We start from the raw sequence: 26,970 nt of genomic DNA, 5'->3' as shown, positions 1-26,970 counted from the left end.
TTTAAAAGTTTAGTTGAGGAAAATGCAGAAGATTGAGAAAGAATGACTAGAGAGGAAGAATGAAAACCAGAAGAGTATGGAATCCTGAAGACAAGGGGAAAAAGGATTTCAGGAAGGTGGGAATGGTTGGCTGTGTGTGATACTGCTGTTGAGAGGTTGGGAAGGAAGAAATGTGTACTGGATTCAATGACCTAGAGCCACTTCAGTTGAGTGGTAGGGAGAGGTTGGGATGGGATTGGTGAAGGAGTGAGGGAAGAGAACTCTTTCAAACATTTGATTGTGAAGAGCTGAGGAATGAAGGCAGTATACAACCAGGAAGAGGAGTAAGGGAGGGCTGTTGTTCTTTGCTGGTTTATTATGACTTTTCTTTGATTAGGATATTTTGAACATGTTCAAGTTTAGACAGGACAAAATTCAAGGCATAGGAAAGAAAACAGATAATGAATAAGTTAATTTCCTGAAAGGCAGGAGGAGATGGGAACCAGAAAAGTAGAGTTGGGTCCTATGTGTCAAGAAAAGAAGAGCAGAGGATGGATGTGTGTGGGGGTGGGTTTATATGTTTCATTATCAGAGGTGAAGGAGCTTGGCCACAAAGCTGAGCACAGACTGAGTATCCGTTATCCAAAATGCTTAGGACCAGTAGTGTTTCGGGTTTCTGAATTTTTTTTTTTTTTTGAATATTTGCATTATACTTACTGGTCTACCATCTCTAATCTAAAAATCTGAAGTCCAAAATCCTCCAATAAGCATTTCCTTTGAGCACCATATTGGTGCTTAAAAAGTTTTGTATTTTGGAGCATTTCCGATTTTGGATTTTCAGATTAGGGATACTCAACCAGTAAGTGCTCAATTCAGGCTTCCAGCTCCCAGAGAAGCCTGAGTGTTTACTACGTGCCAGGTCCTGTGATTGATTAGATGCTTGTAGGGAACACGAAGAGGAGCATATATAATCTAGATCCTGAAGGAGCTTCTAGGCTATAGAGGAGGCAGGCAAATTGATAGTCATTTGCAATGCAGCATGCTGGGCACTACATTGCTCATGTGTACAATAAACATCTGGTGTTACCTACGGTCATCATAGAAAGGTTGGCAAGTAGAGGAGAAAAACCAAGTCTTCTGGAGAATTTGGGGAGGGGGGAGGTTGAATAATTTATAAAACTCCTTCTGGATAGTCTGATATTCTAGTATGTCCCCAAGTGAGAAGGCAATACCACCAGCCTCCCTGCTATTGAGAATCATTCCATTCTCCCTCCTTTTGGTGATTTTATGTGGCTTCCTTTTGAAGGGGAAAAGAATTGGAACTTAATATCAAACTATTTTAAAATTTCCTTTATTAGAGTCTTACCAAAACTTATACAAACATGATACAAGGTACTAAATAAGCATATTTAGGCATATATCTCTTAAAGAATAAGAATACCACAATAAATATACAAACTGAATATTGATTAAAATTACAGACCGATAAGGCCAGGTGTAGTGGCTCATGCCTGAAATCTTAGCACTGTGGGAGGCTGAGGTAGACAGATCACTTGAGCTCAGGAGTTCGAGACCAGCCTGAGTAACATGGCAAAACCCTGTCTCTACCCCAAATACAAAATAGCCTGGCATGGTGGTGCATACCTGTGGTCCCAGCTAGAGGCTGAGATGGGAGGATCGCTTGACTCCAAGAGGCAGAGATTGCACTACTTCACTCCAGCCTGGGTGACAGAGTGAGACCCCATCTCAAATATATATATACACACACACGTGTGTGTGTGTGTGTGTATATATATATATAAAATAAAATTACAGACCAATAAAATTTAAGTTAACATTAATGTGATGAGTGATGTTTAACTTTGGTTAAATTGCTTTTTCCAGTTAGGCTCTGAGTTTATGTGTTCCAGTGACTAAGTGGTAATTCAATGATCTTGTCACCTTTCTCTGCTGGAATCAGTAAAAATTTTGATGTGTTCAGCATTCACTGGGCCCAGATTCTTCTTTTTTTTTCATTTGCCTGTGACAATGATAGCACCCCTACCTGGCAAAGCAGGATGGCACCACAGACCAAGGGTTAGCACGGACACTGGGTGGAAATAGGGAATTTCCCGAGGTGGTCCCAGGCATGCTTTTAGTAAGAGCATTGAATAAACATAAAATGGGGAAAATCTTGCCATGAAAAACTCTTGGGTTCCCAATAATACACCCTTGCACCCAGTTTGAAAAATACAGTGCGAGCTGGGCCTTAGGATGCTATGAGGGCAGATGGGCTGGGTGTGCTGCCACTCCAGGGGGTGAGGCAGGGAAGGCTTCTGGAATAAAAAGGGCTGAGGGACAACTACTGTCAAACCAAGGTCTCTTTTAAACTGTGCTTGTATGACTTGCTGTTTGATTTGGTGCTTTTTCCTTTAATCATTTGGTGCCAGGTTTTCCTATCAGTCCTCTGATGTCCTCTGTGGTTGGCAAACACCTACAAGGGGGAGGTTGGTCACCTAGGTAATCTCATATTGGTGAAAAATCCAAGGTATCTGAAAGGGGTTTTGTAAGAAAAATTTTAGGATCAGACTATACCAGGAAACAGCTTCCTGCCTAGCTGTAGGTTGTTAATTTGTTTGAATTTTTTCAAACCAGAATACTTTTGGTGTGTTGGATAGGCTTTTGAGTAGGGAGAGATACTGTCTTGAGTTGTACTAATAATTTAACTCAACAGCATCTAACAAAGGCAGCTTTATTCTTGGATCCTGTATACAGATCATAGTCTGAAGTGGAATAAACAGAATATTGGCCTCAGTGTGAGATGTTATTTAGAACACACTGGAAACATTGTGATGTCATTGTGCACTGAGGCAGGGAAATGTTAGTCTACATTTTATGGAATATCTACTTCAATGTTTGCATTGTACCTGGAATGATAAAAAGCAAAACAGGTACTCAAGGCCTGTCTGGGTTTTGGCCTTTAGGCACATTCCCCCTCATCACCTTCCTTCCCACTTGGCTGAGCTATGGATGAGAAAACCTAGGTCAATAGTTCACCAACTCAGCTTCAAGCCAGGTGGGCTCACAGCCCTCCTTTGACTACAGGACCCCAGTGCCCGTATCCAGAAGCATCTAAGATCCTGGAAGTCAACTTAAGTTTTCAACGAATGGGCCAGTTGTGGTAGCTCATACCTGTAATCCCAGAACTTTGGGAAGCTGAGGCGACAGGATTCTTTGAGCCCAGGAGTTTGAGACTAGCCTGCTTGGGCAACATAGACCCCATTTCAATCAATCAATTAATAGCTGAGTGTGGCGGCAGGCATCTGTAGCCTCAACTACTCAGGAGCTGAGGTGGGACGATCATTGAGCCCAGGAGTTTGAGGTTTGCAATAAGCCATAATTGTGCCACTGCACCCTGGGCAACAGAGCGAGACTCAGTTTCAAACAAAAACAAAAACAAAAACAAAAACAAATCAGCTAACGGCACTCATTACCTCCTTCCTCTCAATAGTACCTATTCTCTGACCTATTCACCTCACCCTCAGGAATCTTAGAAAAGGTTGTCTATGGGCTTTAGTTTCTGCTTCCTGCCTATTCAGAAACATCTATTCCATTCTCCAATTATACTTTATGTTTACATACCTCTTTTCACTTTTCTCCATTTTCCCTGAGATCAGCCTAGACAGGTGATATTGTCCCATTTTATAAATGAGAGCACTGTAGCTTGAGAGGTTAATGACTCGCTCAAGATGCAGAGACTTTAGAGCTTGTGCTTCAACCTGGATGGTTGGAATCCAGTTTCACTGGCTATTCATTATAATGCTTTATTTTTTCTTAGAAAAAAACTTTAAGAAGGGCATAATTTAGTGATAGAGAATGAGGAACTATATAGTTTTAAAAAATATACATATGTTCCCTGCCCACTCCTGTGATTTGTTCTTGGGTGGGTACATAGTAGCTTTGTCTTTACACTGTGACCCTTTTTGCCGCATCCATCATAATAGGTGAGAACGCCTTATATGAAGGATGACTGTGACTTCGGTACATCGAAATCTAATACCCTTGAAAGGGGTCTAGGAGACACCTGTTTCTGAGAAGATTCTGTTGCATACAATTCATAGACTCTCAGAGTTGGAAGAGACAATATGAGTCATCTGGTTCACCAGGTATTTGGTTACATTTTTGGTTAGATTCCATATGAGTCCTTAAAGCGTTGTGGAGTGAGTTTGATGAACAATCCTTATTATTTTGCATGACCCTTCATGGCCTAAAAATAATTCTGTGTTTTACTAAACTAATTAAATGTTGACTATTCAAAAGAAAAAGTTTTTTTTTTTTCCTTGGGTCATTTGGGTTTTGAGATGTTCTATTTAAAACATTTTCCTTAAAATTTGTTACCTGTTAAGAAAATTGCATGTTTAAATATCTGCTGAATGCTACTTAATAAATGTAATTTTCAAAATGTAACTAAATTATGGTAGTTTTCTTTTTAAATATTTATTATTTTATTTTGCCATTCTTGCATTGCTATGATCTGTTTTTGTTTTCTGTGTTTCTCTCTTTATAAGCTAGATGCCAGTTTGCCCCCTAGAATTGTTAACCATTTACCTATGTTTTGTATGACGTGCACATCGGATGCATGTGAATGTTTTCAGTTATTTTGCACCTTTTAGCCAGAGATACAGAGGAAGAGAGGGACACTCGAGATTAAATATTTTAGTGAAAGTTAACGGATGGCATTTAACAAGCCAGGGGTACTTGAAAATTCAGTAAAAAGCAATAGCTAGGGCTGGTTGTTTTCCTTCTTTGCCTTTGAATAGAAGTGCATGCCCACACTGATGGAGTGTCAAGTGCCTGTGCTGTAGGACTACTTAGCAACCTGCCCTTACAAATCTCTATCTTGAACCACTGTTTCTTAGCATTAAAAATAAAGGGTATATGTACTTAAACCCTGGAGTCAGTGTACAGAGGTCTAACTTCTCACCCCAAAATCATGGGTCATATAATATTGTGGTCAGGAGAGTGCTTATAGGAAGTTTCAAAATTCATTTAGTTGATATATTGTGGTTTGTAGTGTACCTAGGAACATTACATTATTAGTAAGAGACACATCCATTATAAACTCTTGGGAAGGTGTATATTTCAACTTAACACATTTGCAGTTATATTTGAAATGAATGTGTTTGCCTAAAAGGACTCACATAGTATCTTTAGTTCCTATTTAATGCTAAACTTATTCTGTAGACCCAAATGTTTCTAAGAAGAGCCTTGCATAGAGGCACCTGGGATATTCTGTTACAAATATCTGTTCTGTCTACATAGCTTCTCCACCTTAAGTGGTTTAACTGGTCCTTTGCAGGGAGTGGAGAAAGGATATCTCAGAAGGCCAAAGGATTAACATTTTCCCACAAAGTCTTTCATGGAAAGTCTAAGAACAGGAGAAGAGGAGTAATAACATGACCTATTCTTCTGTAATTTGCAAATTCATGAAGGGCTTCTGTATATAAATTTCACGTGTGTGTGTGTGTGTGTGTGTGTTAAACTCTGTGAGGTCGCTATAACAGGTATTATTGTCCCTACTTTTTAAATTAAGGAAAGCAAGTCTAGGTAATAGGCTAAGTCGTTTTCCCATTGTCACCTAGTAAAGTGGACCATTCACCCTGGTATTAGGATCTGAAGTTCTTTGCACTGTTCACTTTGTTTTCCTCAAACACCTTCCCCTTGAGCCTGGAAACTATATCTTCCAGTCTTTTTACTTAAATTTATTTAAGTGGCTGCTGGGGGTCAGCGGGAAGATCAAGGCAGTAACAATGGAACGGGTGTGGCTGATGGAAGGCTGAGATGTCCTCAGCAGCAGAACAGGATGGACAGGCTTTCACACTGTTTATTCATTTGTCCCCTGGCACAACACTCCTTTTGGTGAGCCGCCTTGATTGTTCCCCTGGGTGTTCGCCTGCCCATTGACATTCTTCCTCATATTTCCTTGCTGCTGCTGTCTTCTATGTCCACTGCTGCTGCTGCTGGATACCATGTTTGGCACAGTAAATCCTAGAGCAAGTGATTTTTCACCCTTCTGTTGAACAAGAAGGTCAGGGTTAAAACACAGTATCTATATGGTGGTCAAGTGCAATGGAGGAGTGACCACAGAGGATCCCTGTTCCCAGATACCTTTTATTCCTCAGTTTATACTAAATCATGAGCATTTGTGCATGTCTTTTGAACATCATTTGAAGACTCTTTTCATGATTCTGCACATTCTATCGCATAAATTTAGCAACATTTATTTCAGTGTTCTATTTTGGGTCTTTAGGTTATTTTCTAGTTTTTGCTGTGGTAAATATTATAGAAAAAATTAACTCCTTGGAGAAAAAACCTGTTAACTATTTGAAGAGATACAAGTCTGGTTTAAATGGTTTGCCCTAGTCATTGATTCATCAGTACATTGTAAGTTATTTATAATCAGATAAATACATGATTAGTTTTCTGAAGTGATATAATAGTGATATTAGTTTTATTTTCAGATGGAAAAAATGAGTAAAGATGGTCAATAACAGGGATAGATTTCATAATTACATCATCAGTATTCTGACCCTAGAATTTTACTTTAGGCTCGTGCTTTTTTAAAACGTTGGTGCAACAACAATATTTTTAATGTAGTAAGTTGATACATAAATGTATAAGTTTGAAAAATCTAAGCCCAGTTGTAAATAATTACCACTTTGTAAGAGTCGCTGCTTCAGTGGCTGGCTTATGTATTTTTGGTGGAATGTACTCCTCAAACATTTGAGCTTGACTTTTTTTTGTCATGCATGTAGAAAAGGTTTACCAATTATGAGCAAATTAGTAGAAGTTGAAGAACCAATTTTGAATTACTTAGAGGTTTATTTCCTGGAACTACTGCCTTCAATTTCTTGTGCGGATGGGTAGAGAGGGATAGGGGGAGGCATTAGAGGTTTCCATAAAGCTATCAGTCCCTCTCCTAACTTCTCAGTCAGACTCACATCTCCACCCACTGTCCAACATCCAGACACAACAGGCAGTGAGTGAGCAGATCAATTTTGTTCCTGGTGTTCTCCCTTTTCTCTCTGGGTTTCTTTTTTCTTTTCAGTTTCTTCTCTGGGTTTCTTTATTTCTATTCAGTTCCTTCTTGGGTTTCTTCTTTCTATTCAGTTTCTTCTCTGAGTTTCTTTTCTCTATTCAGTTTTTTCTCTGGGTTCCTTTTTTTTTTCTTTTCTTTTTTTTTTTTTTTTTTTTTTTTTTGAGATGGAGTCTTGCTCTGTCGCCCAGGCTGGAGTGCAGTGGCCGGATCTCAGCTCACTGCAAGCTCCGCCTCACGGGTTTACGCCATTCTCCTGCCTCAGCCTCCGGAGTAGCTGGGACTACAGGTGCCCGCCACCTCGCCCGGCTAGTTTTTTTGTATTTTTCAGTAGAGACGGGGTTTCACCGTGTTAGCCAGGATGGTCTGGATCTCCTGACCTCGTGATCCGCCCGTCTCGGCCTCCCAAAGTGCTGGGATTACAGGCTTGAGCCACTGCGCCCAGCCGGTTTCTGTTTTTTTTCTATTCAATTTCTTCTCTGGGTTTCTTTTTTCTATACAGTTTCTTCTCTGGGTTTCTTTTTTCTATTCAATTTCTTCCCTGGGTTTCTTTTTTTCTATTTAATTTATTCTTTCCCCTGGGGACCAGTGCCTTTTTTCCTACTCAAGCCTCCTTTACATGGCATCCACCAAGGCCCATATTTTTGGGAAGGTCTCATTGTCTTTGAGATAATGTCTTTGGGACAATGCATCATTGTCTTTGGGAAGCAAATTATCTTTGCTGTCCCCAGTCAGCAGGAAGTCACCTGACTTTCCCAAATTTGACATTATCTTTTCCAGGTGCATTTGCTTTTAAGAGTGGTCCTAGAAATGTCACTGCCTTAAGCTTACTTTGATTGTGTGGCTAGCTCAGTGCAAGGGTCACAGCATTCTGTTCTAGTTTTGGATAAACTTTGATGGAGAGGACCACTAGGTAAAAATGGACTTAGGAACTCATACAGGATTTTTTCAAAAAGGAGTAGGCCTTTAGTGTTAGAAAATAGTGTTTTTTCTTTTCCTAATCTATGGTGGCTGAAATGTGTGAGCATAGGGAAATCTGACTTGAATAAACTCTTAAGATGAAGTAATACATAATTAATTGCCTGTCTGCATTCTTTCCAAAGTGATGGCTCTTAGTATTCACACTTGTGATAACTTAAGTTTCTTGAGTACAAGAGCCTCAGGACAGCCAATTAAGGAAGAAGAGGCAGTGGTGGTTCTGTTATGTAACCTTTCTGCTACTGTAATGGGATAGGTAATTGTCTTTTTTTTCTTAACTTCCAGTGCCTGAAACAGTACATGCAGCTGGCAATCCAAGAAGGATGTGGGTCTCCCATCACTTGCCCTGACATGGTGTGCCTAAACCACGGGACCCTGCAGGAAGCTGAGGTATGAATGACTGCCATTATCTTCCCCTCTTTCCTATTTATGTTATTTATTAGCATCTTGAGTCCTTATGTATTTCCCTACCAGGGAGTCTAGCAAGCAAATACAGAGGTTAACTTTTTAAAGGAGCACTTTGGATTCTTTATACAGACTGTTAAAGTTGTCATTTATCTCAGTTCTATTTATACATACCATCTTGAGTATTGAAGAAGCTATAGAATAGGCAAAAGTGCCAGAAATCAAATTTACCAAATGTGAAGTTAGGAGGCTGATATGGTTTGGCTCTGGGTCCCCACCCAAATCTCACCTTGAATTGTAATAATCCCCACATGTCAAGGGTGGGACCAGGTGGAGATAATTGAATCATGGGGGTGGTTCCCCCATGCTGTTCTCATGACAGTGAATTATCGTGAGAACTGATGGTTTTATAAGGGGCTTCCCCGCCCTTTGCTCAGCTCTACTCCTTGCTGCAGCCATGTGAAGAAAGGCATGTTTGCTTCCTCTTCTACCATGATTGTGAGTTTTCTGAGGCCTTCCCAGGTCTGTGGAACTGTGAGTCAATTAAATACCCAGTCTTGGGTATTTCTTCATGGTAGTGTGAGAATGGACTCATACAGAGGCTGGATAGTGAGTCGTCTTGTAAATTGTAGTACCCTAAAGATAAATAGGCAGTAGAGTGAGATTTCATCTCTTAAAGAAAAATGGGAGTGGGGGCATAGAACTAGGTAGGTAGATAGAATGTATGATAAAGGACTTAATAATTGGAAGCTCAATTTCAAAAAAAGGCCATGAAATTTATAGGATACCTATATTCTAGACCTGTGCTGACTAATCCAGTAGCCACTAGCCACATGTGACTGTTTACACCTAGATTGATTTAAATGAAATTAAAAATTTAGTTCAATCATGCTAGTCAGTAATTGCTGAGTGTTCAGTCACATGTGGCTAATGGTTACCAGACTGGACAGCACAGAATAAAATATTTCCGTCAGTGCAGAAAGTTCAAATGTATAGTGTTTTAGAATTTTCATTAAATGGTAGCCACCAGGCACTGACATTTTGAGTATCTAATGTAAGGGACTAGTGTACCCAGACAAGTGGATCAGGATGGGCTGTAGTGTCTGTCTTGCAGTTCTCTAGAGCAGAGCTTAAGTAGTCTTCTCATTTCATTTTTTCTTGCTTCTTGCTTTCTCTTTCTCTCTCTCTCTTTTTTTTTTAAGACCTGGTTTTCCTCTGTTGCCCACGCTGGAGTACAGTGGTGCAATCACAGCTCACTGTAGCCTCAACTTCCTGGGCTCAAGCAATCCTCCCACCTCAGCCTCCCAAATAGCTGGGACTACAGATGTGCACCACCATGCCTGGCTAATTTTTATTTTTATTTTTTTTATTTTTATTTTTTAAAGACGGGGTCTTTTTATGTTTTCCAGGTTGGGCTCAAGCAATCCTACTGCCTCAGCCTCCCAAAGTTCTGGGATTACAGGTGTGAACCACCACACCTGGCTTCATTTTCTTTGAAGAGACATTTTCTCTTTGTATTTTCCCCCTCCTTTGTTCTCCTTATCCTTTCCCCACTCTATACCTTCTCTGTCCTTCTGGTTCTCTTTATCCAGTTTTACTATAAAAGCAATTTTACTTTTAGGCATTAAAATCAGACAAACCCATAATGAATCTTAAAAATTACAAAAGGAGGCCAGGCGCGGTAGCTCACGCCTGTAATCCCAGCACTTTGGGAGGCTGAGGTGGGCAGATCGTGAGGTCAGGAGATCGAGACCATCCTGGCTAACACAGTGAAACTCCATTTCCACGAAAAATACAAAAAAATTAGCCAGGTGTGGTGGTGGGTGCCTGTAATCCCAGCAGGAATTACGCCTTCCAACCCAGGAGGCGGAGGTTGCATTGAGCCAAGATTGCACTACTGCACTCCAGCCTGGGCGACACAGCAAGACTCCCTCTCAAAAAAAAAAAAAAAAAGGATCAAATGTTCTCTATCAACTTGCTACTGTCTTTTTCAGTGATAAAAATATGTGGTAGTGGTGATTGATAATCATTTTGAATTGAGAATGGAATAGAAGATTATATTGGAGATGTGGGTAGCTGCATCAGTTTACATTGGCCTCCTCCTTTGAAAGTAAATACCACACACATGAATTGGACTGTACCACCTTCATTTCTAACTTGCTTTAGATCAAGATTTTATTGCATAGAGTTATAACATGTGGCTTATAATCTATGTATTATTAAATATACCACAATGGGGTTCATTCACATATGCTTGACTAGGTTCTATCTCCACGACTACTACTTCCCTCCACCTTTTAAAAAATGTTTAATTATACAGGTAACACATAAATATACTTTGCTTGTTAAAAATAATTCTGATTAAGCCTGGTTCCCTTTGTCGTGCTGCTATTTATATTACAACACGTGATTCTTCATTCTTCATTGTCTTACCAAATGCATTTAAGTCTAACATTTCTTCATCTTCAAAGGATGGCAGGAATGTAAGCTCTTTCCTCTGAGCACTTCCTTATGCAGATCTAACTTACAAAATTGGCTGTGTTCCGTGTAGCTGCCTTCTTGATTTTTCCAAATTGGCTCAGCTGTGATTATGCCGCCTAACTTTTATCTTTCAAGAGTAGCCTCCTTAGTGACGCACTTAATGCCCAGTTCAAGTATAATTGACCCTCAGTGTCCGTGGGTTCTGCATTTGGGGATTCAACTGCACATGGAAAATACTCAGAAAAAAATATTTTTACTGAACATGTACAGACTTTTCCTTGTCATTATTCCCTAAACAATACAGTATAATGATTTACCTAGCATTTGCATTGTATTAGGTATTATAAGTAATCTAAAAATGACTTGAACTATGCAGGAGAGAGGATGTGCATAAGTTGTATTCTAATACTACCCCATGTTATTTCAGAGACTTAAGCATCTGAAGGTTTTGGTATCTATGGGAGGTCCTGGAACCAGTGCCCTTCAGATACTGAGGGATGACTCTACTCTTCCCTTGTATAGGAAATGGTAGAAAATGGCAGCTTCCCTTTCAGTGTCATGGAAGCTGTTGAGAGATAGTGACTCAGGAGGACTAGTGGCTAGAGGTGAACCCACTAGGAGCCAGGGAAAAGTAAAACTTTCCTCTATTGCAGCATCTGGTACTTTTAGCTTTTGCTCTGCAGAGCTTTTCCAATGTACTTGATGTCGTAGTCGTGTCCAACATGAAATTATGAAAAGCAGGACACAGATTGTTTATTCCAATAGCATTACTTCAGGCAAAGCCCTTACTTGAAGTTAGTAGCCCTGTTAAAAAAGGTGATGTCTAATTTAAGCAGTTCCCGTATAGTTTATTGAAGTAGCATCCATCACTTCCTGGGAAAGCCTGAACCATTTGTCTGGCCTGTGTAAATTTTGAGTGGTGAGTGCATATACCTATTTGAATAGTACTTGCCATTACATGGCCTGAGAATTTTAACTTCTTCCAATTGCTAGGTGTCAGTGGAGGGCAGGGAAGAGCTTCTCACTTACTAATCTTCTTTCCTAGCCCTGGAGCACTGAAATGACCAGCCTGCCTTTTACTGCTAGTGCCCCAGTGTGCACCAGAGAAAGGGTGGGTGCAGCTGCTCTCCCCAACAATGGAGGCTTCAGAATTTCTATAGGAGGGGATTTAGGGCAGGGCACTTTGGAGACCTGGGTTAGAGGTATGGTGGAGAAGGGATCGAGTCCTGGGGAATTTGAAGCTATGTTTGCAAAATAAATATAGTTTTTACTCAGATTGCATATTTATTTGGTTGGCTTTGGGAAAGTTGGCTACAGTGATAGGGAATCCAAGTGTTTTTCCCACATCCTCTGCTTCCACTTGCCATCTCTAAACATTCTTCCTTCCCATTATCATGGTGGGAAGCTGGGGCAAAGGAAGGATGAGAATGCCCAGGCAAGAGGCCATATTCCTGTTACGGTGGTGTAAGGATCTGAGGGAAGGGGTGAGTGTGTCTGTAATAACCTTTGGCTGCAATATGTGTTGGCTGGAGAAAAGTAAACCTTTGGGATGGTGGGGATAGAGGAATCCGCCAAGCCAGAGTTAATAGATATTTTTGAGTTTCCTGGCTGAATTACATTTTAGAAAGTATTTAAAACTTTGTTTTAAAATGTACTTAAAACTGTATAAGTGGGTAATAAGATTTCTAAGATTCTTCTTTAACTAATGGCACATAGAAAACTAAGCCACAGTGGGTTGAATGTGTCACGTGAGTGTATGGATGTGTCCCTTTCACTTATGACTGAGTGGAGGGAGAAAAGGCAGCGGATGATATGTGGAAAGATGATCTTGGTTAGATCATGTACAGAGACTTCTGCAGCACATGTGAAACAAAGAACAGCGAAAGCTGCCCCCTACAATGGACGGCAAAGATCTGTGGTCCTGGAATTCCATTTCTTGCCTTCTGCCTCTCAGACAGTGATGCCCACATGTGGTTTCTAATCAGGACTTTTTATCTAATATTCAGTTGAGAGACTTCACCTTGTTAGTTTCACTCAGGTGAATGGGTGAATGTGCTGTTTCTCTTCTCTGTTAGGAAGACCAGCTCTCGTTCTCTGGGTTATGAAAACATGTTTAGTTCCTACGTTAATGTGATTAGACATTGATCTGCAAGGTGAGTGTTATTTCCCCTGCCTTGCATTTTGCAAGTCATAGCATCCTCCAAATTGCCCAAACCTTGACAGGTGGTAATGACCTACTTACTAGTGGTCAATTCCATCCCCAGATGCACTGATATGTTTTATTGTTTGTTTGCCCTGTTTAATTTTTTAAAAGCAACTGTAGCAGAAGCATGATTTGAAGGACCAAACCTAAGTGAGGTCTGGGTGCCTTTTCCTTCTGTCCGGGCTTTCCAGACTCTGATGGGTAACATTTCTCTAAAGCCTATCCCCAACTTCTGTTTCACTTTTTTAATTGAGTGTTTTTTTTCCTAACTAAAAAGCAATATACATTGTATTTATTGACATTTCTTATGGGAACTCATACCACTTTTGGCATCAATACTTTTGTGGTGAGCAGGCTCTACTTTCTGCCTCTCTTTTTTTTTGCAGGGGGGTGGGGGGAGGTGGGTAAGGTCAGTGTTAGTGCAGATGATGATGCTCGTTTAAATATTATGATCATGGTTAATACTGATTAACAGGGTGTGCCTCACTTTTCATTTCTTCTTGGTTGTGTACGTTAGAGAGATTAATTCACAGTTATGTGTAACTGTTACAGCACTCCTGTGTGTAGGTGTGGTCTGGCTTCCCTGGATATGCTCTGCTAGGGATGGAATGGAAAAGGGAAGACATTCAGCTGAGTAGGAACTGAGTATTTTTTTTTTCTTCTTCTTTTTATTTATTTATTTATTTAGAGACAGAGTCTTGCTCTGTTGCCCAGGCTGGAGTACAGTGGCATGTTCTCAGCTCATTGCAACTTCCACCTCCTGGGTTCCAGCAATTCTCCTGCCTCAGCATCCTAAGTACCTGGGATTATAGGTGCCCACCACCATGCCTGGATAATTTTTGTGTTTTTCATAGAGATGGGGTTTTACCATGTTGGCCAGGCTGGTCTCAAACTCCTGACCTGAAGTGATCTACCCGCCTCAGCCTCCCAAAGCACTGAGATTACAGGCATGAACCACCTTTCCTGGCCAGAACTGAGTATTTAAGAAGGATCATAAGGTTCATTTTTATCAGAAATGAAACAAAACAAAATAGTGATTGTGAGCTAAAGTTAGTAACTTTTGTTGTTATTATTCTGATATTATTGCTCTTACTCTATTAACATGAAACTGAATGTATTTTATCTTTGAATTAAAGTTTGGGTTTTTCCCCTCCTTTGGAAAGAGTTTCTAGAGTGATCATGAGGAGCAAAAGTTGTCTTTTGTGCTTGGATGGGAGGAGAGATAAATTTCTGTTTAACATTAAATAAATTAGCACAGCTTTCAAAGGAGAAGTAGCAAAAATTAACTTTGAAGACCATTAAGTAGTTGATCTGAGGATAGTGGTCTCATGATAGCTGAGAATATACCTAGAGAGCTTTGCTTTTACTGCTCGAACATGGATTTGGTTAGTAATGAATTAGAAGCCACTGAATAAAATAAATGTCTGTAGTCTATGCTGACTGAAATTTAAAAAATGAATAAATAGAGAAGGGACAGGTTTCTCTTACAGTGGAATTTTAATCACCAGTACAAAATGAAGGATGGAAATAGAAAAATCACTAAGCAAATATTATAGTAATAATTATTTTTGGCAAGAATTATCAGTAGATACAAAAATTAGTGGGCAAAGTTTGATTAGAAACAGGATTTTGCATAGTTTCAAAATATCTCCCTACAAGATACTTGTTAATTCCAAATGATGTAGAAGCTGGCAGATACCACCTTAACCACATTAAAAAGTTAACATAATCAATAATGAGACATGTCCTCATGTAACTCCTGATAGGACACATCTGTGATATTCTTGCCAAAAATGCATAACCTCAGTCTAATCATGAGAAAACATCAGACAAATCCAAATTAGGGGAACACTGTACAAATAACTGGCCTGGACTCTTCAAACTCACCAAAGTCACGAAAGGCAAAGATAAATTGAAGAACTGTCCCAGATTGGAAGGTCAAGGAGATACCACAACTAGATACAAGTTGGTAACCTTGATTGGATCGTAGACTGAAAAAAAGACCTTAGTGGGACAATTAGTGAAATCTGAATAAGGCCTGAAGATGTTTTAATTCTTTTGTATCAAAATATAAATTTCATTATTTCAGTAGTATGATTATCATTAGGGGAAGTTGGAATGGCATTTAGGAACTAAATTTAGAAAGTGTTATCATTAGGGGAAGTTGAGGGATTGGCATTTGGTAACTCTGTACAAGTTTTGCAACTTTTTATATAATGGTCTGGTGTGATTTTGAATGATTTGGAAATTCTCGGTTGGCAGAAAGAAGATAAATGTATACCACAAGATACCTCTTTATAATCTCTCTTATTCTCTAGGATTGTCAGGTGTAGCAGTCAATTTTAGAGTACTTGTGAATATCCTCAAAAAATTGGTTGTAGCCCGTTTACCTGCAGCCTGATTTAGTCTTCTAATCATCATCCTAACACAAGGATTAATATTTCAATTTTACAGTTGTAGAAATGGAGGTCTTGAGCAATAGTGACTTAGCTCCAAATGACAGTGGAACCAGGGATTTAACATTTTGTATCATTTGTTGTTGTTGTTGTTTTGTACAGCTCTCATCTAAAGCCAAAAGTATAATAGAAATATTTCAGAAAATTAGTTCTATTCTGCAAAATCCAACAGACAAAATCAAGGGGTAGACCTTTTGTGAATCTTATGTTTATTGCTTTCTAAGTAATTTCAGCCCCTTTAGTGTAGCTTCTGTATGGCCTGCCTCATTGTATGCCAGGCTTCCAGACCAAAGCTTTACTCATGGTAAGCTGTCAACAGATATCTAGAAAAAATGTGACTGGGTGCAGTTAGCTCATGTCTGTAATCCCAGCACTTTGGGAAGCCAAGACAGGAAGATCACTGGAAGCTGGGGGTTTGAGACCAGCCTGGGCAACATAGTGAGACCCCATCTCTACAGAAAATTAAGAAATTATCCAATTATGATGGTGCATGCCTGTAGTCTCAGCTACTTGAGAGGCTGAGGGGAGGGGATTGCTTGAGCCCGGAAGTTTAAGGCTAACATGAGCTATGATTGTGCCACTGCACTCCAGCCTGGGTTGACAAAGTGAGACCTCATCTCCTAAAAAACAATAATAATAGAAAAGATGTAAGTCTAAATGAGGGGAACTGGGGAAGAGAATGGTGCATTCTGTGGGTGTCTTCATTCCAAAAGGACAAAATAGAATGAGAAGCAATGTAATTAACTTCTTATAATCACAACTTTCAATTAAAAAATTGATTTACCTTAGTAAGTCTTAGTTCCATACAACCTTTGACTTAAATGAGAAATCCAAAGTAGCGTAAAATACCAAAAATTAGAAATCTATGACTTCCCTGTTGGCAATAGTGTGTACTCCAATGAAATTTATTTTTCTAAATAAATTTAAACATCTATCTCTACAGTTGTTTACTTTTTACTGCATGAATTTCTGTCATTTTTCACATTAGCATTTCATCTGTATCTAAAACATCTTCTGTTTGCCTTGTCTTCCATAAACTGTATTTGACTTTTTTTTTTTTTTTTTTTTTTTTTTGAGACGGAGTCTTGCTCTGTCGCCCAGGCTGGAGTGCAGTGGCGCGATCTCGGCTCACTGCAAGCTCCGCCTCCCGGGTTTACGCCATTCTCCTGCCTCAGCCTCCCGAGTAGCTGGAAGTACAGGTGCCCGCCATCTCGCCCGGCTAGTTTTTTGTATTTTTTAGTAGAGACAGGGTTTCACCGTGTTAGCCAGGATGGTCTCGATCTCCTGACCTCGTGATCCACCCCTCTCCGCCTCCCAAAGTGCTGGGATTACAGGCTTGAGCCACCGCGCCCGGCCTTGTATTTGACTTTTATATAAATTGCTCTCATCGAAAAGAGAATCAGAATTTTTAGGGGTTGACTTTGAAGGATTTAAAAGGAGATCATCAATCCACAAACTATTAAACTATTTTAGATGACGGTGAGTGGGGTACAGGACTGTCTTCTAGAATCAAAGAGGGTGGGTGGTTAAAAAAAGATTCATAGAATACTATTGAAGTCTCTTGGGCCCAGGTGGTATCATCCCCAAGTCATGTTGATCCAGCAGTTGACGTAGCATTTGTTTGTCTTCCACCCGTGATGCATTAGTGACAAATTCAGGAACTGAACTCTGGTTCCTAAATGTTTCCTATCACTTCATTTGCCTGTACCTTCTGTCTCCAACTCTGAATTTTATTTGAGACACCTTTGTCTTTCAGGAAAGATGTCTGGGTAGCATTATAACAGATGAATAAACTTGACTTTCAATGTAATGAAAGTCCAACCATACCATTGAAAGAACTATGGTAAAATACATATAACATGATATTGGGCATAATTTTTTTTTTTGGTAAAAGTGCTGAGGAGCTTTAATTTATGGTACCACATGAAAATGCAACATTTTCTCCCCAATTGGAGAAAGAAAATTTGGATAAAAATGTTTTTATAATTAAAGTTATGTTTTACCATGCTTTATTTGGAATGAGGAAGACCAAACTTGTTTTGTAGTCCTTTATACATTTTAGCTAACTTAGATTCATTGGTGAAATGATTAAGGGAAAGGATTAGATTTTGAATGAGTTATAAAAGGTATAATATTTGTTAAATACAATTTTAGCTACATCATTTTCTTACTCCAGTGTTCTCAAAGCAGATGTCCTTTCCTTAGTTGCAAGAATGTCAATGTAGGTATATTTTGTGCCAAAAAAAGTTGATGGTTTAGAGTTGGAATTGTCAGGGCTAAAACTCTGTCCTATATCAACTCACTGGATGTCTGGAAGGCTAATATCAAATCCTTTAATTTTCTCATATATAAATCTTTAAGTTATGTCAATATGTTTACATTTGATGTCAATGGAATTAAAATGTTTAGAATGCTGGTTTAAGAGCAGTTAGCTTTTCCTGCATCTGCCTTTAAAAATGACTAATTTGAAATGTCATTCAGTTAAGTATGAATTGTTGTTTACTAGTAAACCTTTGGTTTATATTGCCATCTGAAATGGAATAGGAGTCTAGTTGCAAGAAATATTTTAGGCATTTCTTTTCTACCGGGGTCTGGGATGTCAATGTCCGATAACCAAGGGCTCCAGGAAGTGACTCTTGTCAGAATAAATGATTTTTATATTGTTTAAAAGGTAATCTTTCCTAGGTGACAAATGACATTTGCATAATTCCTGAGATGCTGTCTACCTGACTTTAGTTTTTAAGGATTCCAAAGCTAGAACTATAACTTCAAAAAATTATTAAATGAAGATATAGAGAAAGGAAGCATCTTTAATATATAAATATGAATAGTTTTAGAAGTCCCTGTAATAAAATGTTGTTGTCTGGTCTTGGTAGCTACTGACTGAAGGATAGAAGGTGATCAATGAGAACCCTTGAGCAGTGATTCTCAGCTGTGGTGGTGGAGTGGGGATGACTTGAAAATTGTTGCATGTGTTTTACTACATGAACAGTGTAGAGAAAAAGAGGTTTGCAAACAATTGGTGTAGAGAAAGTATAATAAGCAAAGCCAGAAAGAGAAATCAAAAGGCTGGTAACTCAGGGCCCTATGATGACTGAAGTCTCAACCTTTTATGTCTCTGGTTTCAGATTGCCTGTTTGGTACCTGTGGACCAGTTTCAACTTTATCAGAGGTTAAAATTTGAAAGAGGTATGAACTCTTCTTTTTTTCCTGATGGTTTTACATGTGTCATTTTTAAACTAACCTGCATGGAAGATAGCTGTGGGCTGTCAACAAAGCCACAAGGGTACTCCGAAAGGAGGATACTGTAATTGCAACATAAAATTTCAAGCCTCTCAGCTACCACCAGAAAAAAATGCAGAATAGCAGGAAACAGAACTTTCCTTATGTTGTTTGTTTTGTATTTTTAATTTGGCTTATGTAAGAAAGGTTTTGCAAAATTTAGATGGCTTTATAATCACAATAATACAAAAGAAAGTGACTCTCAAAATGGGTTTTACCCCTAATTTTCGATTCTTGAAGATCACTTGGAAACATTACCAGCCCAAACATCTTTACTGCTCCTCAAAATACTCACCACCTGCTTTTTTGATACTACTTTTGTAATCATGTAATAACAGACTGTGGATATGTATCATTCTTGTGCAATTTACAATGTATTGGACTGATTTTCTTTCTGACTTTGGACTTGGGGGAACTTATATAGCTTTTCTATTTAGCTATAAGCATCATGTTTTTACTTCATTTGGCTTTTGACAGCTATTTTTTAGGAGCCATTTCCCTCTTGTCATACCCTAATCTATTTTTGAGGTAAATGGACTATTTCTTAGTATCTCAGAAGTAGGAAAAAAATTGTTTCTCCCAGAACTCATTGGACTGTTATAGTCTCATTGAGTATATTAAACTGAAGCCTAGTATGAACATAAAGTTTTCTGATTGCTAACTTTTAAATATGGATTAGTAAAGTCTAGAGGTGAGCGTGGTGGGGGAATGAATATTTGTCATGTGCCAATAAGTTTGGTCAGTACAATTATTTTTATCTCATTTACTTTTTACAACTACCCTGAAAAATAATTCTTACAGGAAAAAAGAAAAAAAAAAATAAGAGCATGAAGAGGGGTAGAGTAGGAATGCTTGTTGGGAATTCATAGGTTGTTAATCGCAACCTTAGATCTAGATCTGGCTTGGTCTTATAGGAGAACACTGACTTTGTTTTTGCATGTGTGTGTGTTTTTTTTTTTAATCCAGCAGCCAAAACCAGATTCATCTCATGGATGGATTACTTAACTCATAGGCTGATATATTAAGCTAAATTTACAAAAAAAAAAAAAAAAAAAATCTTGGACTAGGTTGTTTGAATTCCAAATGGTGGGTACGTTTTTGCTCTATATCCAGATGGGAAGTAGGAATAATAGTTTATAATGTTGAACATGGAATCAGAACCAGGGAGTCAGACGGATTTTAGGTTTAATGGATGATGATGTAATCTGATGCTTCTGTCCTGTGATAAGTTAATGATGGGGGTAGTTAATATTGACCCTCTCTAATCCATCCACATGGGCTGATTAGGTTGAGTATTATAACGCCAGATGTGATAGCTAAAGATAAGAGCATCAACCATCTGCCCTGCCATTTTCCCACTTTATCCCAATATCCTCCACTATAAAAATCGATTATAATTAGAACATGGACATTCCCAGTATTCACCCTATGGATGACTGGCTGTAGCAAGTACCATGATTTGAGGGCTTTTACCTGAAGAAAGCCTAAAGAGTTAGGTTGGATTTTCAGGCTGCTGCTTAAATGGTGAGATGTGACCTACCAACCATGTCAGTCCTACTCTAAGTCCCTGGGACTCAGTCTATTTATAGTATTCTCATGCCTCCATCAGCACTTCTCCTCTCCCATGACTGCCTGTTACTTCCCGGCTGACTTCACTGCCCCATATGTCAGCAACAGGCCTTATTCCTAATTGTTTTACATTTTAGGTAACACATCTGTTACCTCAAATGGCTTTTTGTAATTAGAATATTCTAATATTACCAGGAATTACAGCTTTCTGTGGGTTGCTTCTCACTGATGAATATAAAGCTTTGGTTTATTTTAGAATGGTAGCTAAGAGCCTGAGTGCAATTGCAGGCTCCACCACTGGTAAGCTGTGTGACCATGACAAGGTCCTTAATATTTCTGCATCTCAACTTCCTCATCTATGAAATGGGGATAATGAGCATCTCTAAACCATAGGGTTGTGATGAGGATTATGTGAATTAATACTTGTAAAGCACTTCCTGTGAGTGCTTCCTGTGTCTCAGTGTTCAAAATTTTAACAGTCGTTGGCAATAAAAATAAGTTAAAAGTAGCACCTTTAAATTAAATTATTCTCAATGTTCTTCTCCTGTACACTTTTTTCCCCATGAGATAACCTGAAGATACTGTTCTTCAGGAAACATCATACTGAAACAGATATTATTGATTGTCTTGTTGTCAGTGGGATTAGAACATTTGAAATTAATTGGCAACATCCATCTTTATGTGGGGCAAGGTAGATGTGGAAAATCATTGGCCAAGATTTTCACTCTTTCCCCAGATGGTGGTTGGCTTTTTGAGTTTTCAAGTAGTATTCAAACCTACTTGTGACTGGCTTATTCTTTCATTAGACATGATAATATGTTCAGTCTGGCTACAATTAAGTTGGGCAGGCCTCTGAGCCAGTCTGTCTTTCTTAGGTGGTGATGGCATATTTCTACTTTGCTCTGTTACAAATTGATCAAATAGTTTTATTCATACATAGATTTTTTTTTTTTTCTCACGAGTTCTAGGCAGATGCCCCACTATGGATCCCATGCATTGACAATTCATGTTGTTGTTCTTACTTTATAGATGAAGAAACTGAAAACAGGGCAGATGGAGACTTGCCTAGGACCACATAGACTGTGGCTAACCTTCCTCATCTATACAAATGTTAAAATTCCATACTTTTCTTTTTGTTATTAAACATATACCTACATAAAAGTCGACATTTAAACCATTTTTAGATGTACAATTGAGTGACATTAATCACATTCATACAGTTAGGCAGCCATCACCATTGCTTCTAAAGCTCTTTCGTGATCCCAAATTCTGTAGCCGTTAACCGATAAGTCCTTATTCCTCCTCTCTGCAACCCCTAATAACCTCTAATCCACTTTCTCTTATTTGCCTATCCTAGATATTTCATATAAGCTGTCCTTTTGTGTTTGTCTTATTTACTTAATAAATGTTTTTCAAAGTTCCATTCCTGTTGTAGCATATAGGAGAATTTCATTTTTTAAGGCTGAATCATCCGTTTTATGTTTTTAACGTCATTTTGTTTATTCATCTGTTGATGGACATTTCAGTTGTTTCCACCTTTGGCTGCTGTAAGTAATGCTGCTGTGAACACTAGGGTGTAACTATCTGAGTTTCTGCTTTCAGTCCTTTTGGGCAAAATACCTAGAAGTGGGATTATGGGATCATATGGTAATTTTACATTTATTTTTTGAGGAACTGCCAAATTGTAAAACCCTGTAATTTAAATATAAATTTAATTAGACATCTTACTGTCATAAAGTATTGCAGTGTGTTAAATTTAGTGACCTTTTGATTTAAACCCCTCATTTTATGAAAAACGTAATTGAGGCCCAGACACAATTTCCTCTTAGGTGATTTTGTTTTTGTTGTATTTATTTTTTTTGAGATGGAGCCTCATACTGTCGCGCAGGCTGGATTGCAGTGGCATGAACTTGCCTCACTGCAATCTCCGCCTCCTGGATTCAAGCAATTCTCCTGCCTCAGCCTCCAGAGTAGATGGCATTACAGGTGTCCACCACCACAGTTGGCTAATTTCATATTTTAGTAGAGATGGGGTTTTGCCATGTGGATTAGGCTGGTCTCGAACTCCTAACCTCAGGTGATCCACCCACCTTGGCCTCCCAAAGTGCTGGGATTACAGACGTGAACTACTGCACTTGGCCTCTTAGGTGATTTTGGAAGGCAATTTGTAATCATGTAATTCTTCATTACCATGCATTATAATTATTATTGGAAAATGGACATTTCAAGTAAGAGTAAATTTAAGTTAATAGAGTGCTACATAATGGAATTTACATGGTTGGGATACACTTTATCTAATTCTATCTAAACTTTATCTAAAGTATGTAAAATAGACTTCTTATCTACCTCAAACTCAAGACCTTCGTCAGCTAGGTGACTTTGAGATCTATGTTGTGAATATATATTTAATGTGAAACCCTTTATAAGGGGATATGGGGTGCATTAAATACCCACTAATATTGTTAATGAGTTAAATGACTAATTGACTGAAAGAAAATCTCATTGCTGGACTGTGAGACAGAACTGTAGAGATTGCTGCTGCTCTGGAAAAACGTAGAATCAGAGTAGATGCAGTACTATTTCTTAGTTATAAAAAATCATCCTTAGTTTTTTCCAGTTAGTGTCTGCCAAGTTCTTTTAGTCTTTAGCTTGTTGTTCAGTGTGTGAATTGTCCTCTGCTTTGTGTTACGTATTTGATTAGCTTGTCCTTTATGTCTTTGTCTTCAGCTAAGTCTGACAGAAAATATTTTGAATAGGATTGCACAAAAATCATCCTGCTGCTTACGCAACTCAAAGAAACACTATCTGATATTGGTTGGTTATTCTACCCACTTTCCACCCATCTGCGACTTTTCCTCTGGCTACCACTATGTTTCTGGCTTTCTCTTTCTGCATCAGTTTTCCAGTATTAACAAGGAAAAGGGAATGCTAAGTTTGGCATGGATTAATGACCACTGCTTTACTTTCCAGTGGTTCTCAAAGTACATGCCTGATGATTAATGCCAGAATTTTTCTTGCCTCTTGTTTCCAGAGTCTACTTTTCCAAAATAGTTTTTTTTTTTTTTTGAAAATTGGGTTAAGATGATCCATCTCGAGTTCTTAAGCACTTTTCCTTTTTTTGTGACCCTGTTTGACTTTCTATAACTGTTCCTTACTAGGGTGATGTATCTGTTCTTGAATATTTATTTATATTATCATAAAGCAGTTTAAGAACTCTTACAGAGGGGTTGTGTCATATTGTTCTCCTTCATTAAAAAAGGTGAAATAGGAAGTTGTCTTTCTGTTGCTGTCTGTTAATATTACTGGCTTCACTCCTGTATTCATTATGTGCTTATTGTTGATGTATTGTGTGTCTATCCTATGCCAGGTGCCATTCCAGTGCTTCTTCAAGCTATGGTTCCATCTTTCTTTGAAAGCCCTTTTGTTCTCAGCATTCTCCTCAAGCCTCCTTTCATTTCATGTCTTCACATTTATGACATAACTCTAGTTTCACCTTACTCTTTTATTTCTCCTTGGTGAAATGCTTCCATCCCAGCTTTTGTATCTGATCATAAAAGGTTTTATTCCATCAGAGCTCCCTATGTAGTTACGTAGTTTCTTTTAGTGATTTTTCCCCTATTTTTAGACTGTGTGATGCTTAAGTACTTTGCTCAGTTTGATTTTTTTTTTTAACACCTCCCATATCTCAGTCTACTAAAACAGTTTTGTTTATTACAGCTGATAATTAAATTAAGGGCATGGTGTTTCCCACAATAATAAAAGTTCGTGTGATGTCTTTTTTGGCACAATGGTGGAGAATGACAGAAAAACCACTCCTGCTAGGAGAGAGAATGTACAATAGAATCAAAAGCGAACTCAGCATATGTAATGCTGCTGGTGCCAGGTGCGACAACCAAGGGTTTTAGATTGAGATTTTGAAAACTGAAAGCAATCATTAAGGTCAGATATGGTCTTTAGGTCTCATGGCAGTTTTAATTACCCAGAATGTTTCTGTTCCCCAGTAATAGTTAGAATACAGAAGTAGAAAATAGTTTTAAATAGCATTTTTTTTTTTGCGTTGCATAATTTACATGAACATGCAGAGTCTCAAGATCAAATAGCTGTGGGGCTTTGCTTCAGTAATCAATTCGACTTTTTGTAAGTAAATTGCAGTTTACGTCTTTCAATTTGTCTCTATCTCTGATGTAAATATGTTAGAGTTAATCACTTCTAAATCATGTATAGTAATATAAAATTTTGAGGGCACTATTATTTAGGGGCTTACAGGTCCCTGGTTTCTCTTTTACTAGATTTCTGAACTTTTTCGCATCTCAAAGCTACATGATATTTTCATCACTGCTGATGCAGAAGTAATTAGTTGACTAGGCATCAGTTCACTTTCTTCCAACATTGGAATAGAAATTTGAAGGGGGAGCAACCGGACCTTCAACTTCTGGATAATTGTGCATTTTGTATATCTATATTATAACTGTGTTTCCTAGGCCAAAAGCCAGGAAGTAGAATTGAATTTACAATAAAAGTAATAAAAAGTGCTGAAAAAAATATCCTGTGACTCCTATGGGGCTCCACTTTGTCTCAAATTCCTTACAGATCATTGGTGTGAGGAGAGAAGAAGAAGAAGAACAGCTCTTCATGTGATAGCAATCTGACTTCCCACTGGTGTCTACCAGTTTGTTCCTTTTAGCTTGGGTTCTGTGTAGTCCCATTAGATGCCAGGGCTGTTGATGTCTGATGACTCTTCTGCATTTTTTCTATTTCTACTAAACCTGGCCTCTAGACCACTTGTATACCTTACATTGGCTTTTCCTTGTATCTGCTCTTCTGGGAGCTGAACTGAAGGGCATTCTGCAGTGTAGGTACCATGCTGTGCTCGGACATCTTTTCAGTGGAATCTGGCCAGACTTCTATGTCTGGATCCCTGTTTCTTTGGGGGAAGCACTTCTCCAAAAGTGCCTTATTGCAAATATCTCTCTGGGTTGTTACTGCTGTTCTCTGGCAATATCTGAATGTAGGGCTGAACAATCTAGAGCTTGGCTGCATATGCTATCATTATCTTTTTTATTATGGGAAATTGATTTACTGATGCTGTGTCTTATATTTCTGTTATGCCACTCTATTTGTTTACACAAATGCATCATTCTAGGCATCTTGCTAGGTCAGTGATTGTCAGAGAAGGGTGAATGTATCTCCCAGGGACATTTGGTGATGTCCAAAGACATTTTTGTTTTTTTTTCTTTTTTTTCTTTTTTTTTTTTTATTATATTTTAAGTTCTAGGGTACATGTGCATAACGTGCAGGTTTGTTACATATGTATATATGTGCCATGTTGGTGTGCTGCACCCATCAACTCGTCAGCACCCATCAATTCATCATTTATATCAGGTATAACTCCCCAATGCAATCCCTCCCCACTCCCCCCTCCCCATGATAGGCCCCATTGTGTGATGTTCCCCTTCCCGAGTTCAAGTGAGCTCATTGTTCAGTTCCCACCTATGAGTGAGAACATGCGGTGTTTGGTTTTCTCTTCTTGTGATAGTTTGCTAAGAATGATGGTTTCCAGCTGCATCCATGTCCCTACAAAGGATGCAAACTCATCGTTTTTTATGGCTGCATAGTATTCCATGGTGTATATGTGCCACATTTTCTTAATCCAGTCTGTCACTGATAGACATTTGGGTTGATTCCAAGTCTTTGCTATTGTGAATAGTGCCGCAATATACATACGTGTGCATGTGTCTTTGTAGTAGCATAATTTATAATCCTTTGGGTATATACCCAGTAGTGGGATGGCTGGGTCATATGGTACATCTAGGTCTAGATCCTTGAGGAATTGCCATACTGTTTTCCATAATGGTTGAACTAGTTTACAATCCCACCAACAGTGTAAAAGTGTTCCTATTTCTCCACATCCTCTCCAACACCTGTTGTTTCCTGATTTTTTAATGATTGCCATTCTAACTGGTGTGAGATGGTATCTCATTGTGGTTTTGATTTGCATTTCTCTGATGGCGAGTGATGATGAGCATTTTTTCATGTGTCTGTTGGCTGTATGAATGTCTTCTTTTGAGAAATGTCTGTTCATATCCTTTGCCCACTTTTTGATGGGGTTGTTTGTTTTTTTCTTGTATATTTGTTTGAGTTCTTTGTAGATTCTGGAAATTAGCCCTTTGTCAGATGAGTAGATTGCAAAAATTTTCTCCCATTCTGTAGGTTGCCTGTTCACTCTGATGGTAGTTTCTTTTGCTGTGCAGAAGCTCTTTAGTTTAATTAGATCCCATTTGTCAATTTTGGCTTTTGCTGCCGTTACTTTTGGTGTTTTAGACATGAAGTCCTTGCCCATGCCTATGTCCTGAATGGTACTACCTAGATTTTCTTCTAGGGTTTTTATGGTATTAGGTCTAACATTTAAGTCTCTAATCCATCTTGAATTAATCTTCGTATAAGGAGTAAGGAAAGGATCCAGTTTCAGCTTTCTACTTATGGCTAGCCAATTTTCCCAGCACCATTTATTAAATAGGGAATCCTTTCCCCATTTCTTGTTT

General features: G+C 38.6%; 1 protein-coding gene across 2 annotated transcripts in view; it reads left to right on the top strand.

Annotated features, from left to right (window-relative positions):
* The window catches only part of RNF144B (ring finger protein 144B), an 87,468-nt gene that overhangs the window by 32,453 nt on the left and 28,045 nt on the right, over positions 1-26,970 (top strand). Inside the window, exons 2-4 of one of the 2 annotated variants that reach the window (XM_023209779.1) lie at positions 3,963-4,124; positions 8,318-8,422; positions 18,706-18,766. In XM_023209779.1, the coding sequence (XP_023065547.1) occupies positions 4,104-4,124; positions 8,318-8,422; positions 18,706-18,766 (187 nt within the window). In that variant the 5' untranslated portion in view covers positions 3,963-4,103. The remainder of the gene's footprint in view (positions 1-3,962; positions 4,125-8,317; positions 8,423-18,705; positions 18,767-26,970) is intronic. The other variant, XM_023209778.3, reaches the window with a different exon arrangement.

The sequence above is a fragment of the Piliocolobus tephrosceles genome, chromosome 5, assembly GCF_002776525.5.
Source record: "Piliocolobus tephrosceles isolate RC106 chromosome 5, ASM277652v3, whole genome shotgun sequence".
In the NCBI taxonomy this organism is placed as follows: domain Eukaryota; kingdom Metazoa; phylum Chordata; class Mammalia; order Primates; family Cercopithecidae; genus Piliocolobus; species Piliocolobus tephrosceles.
Note: the sequence above shows the minus strand (reverse complement) of the source record. Positions and strands in the feature narration are given on the sequence as shown.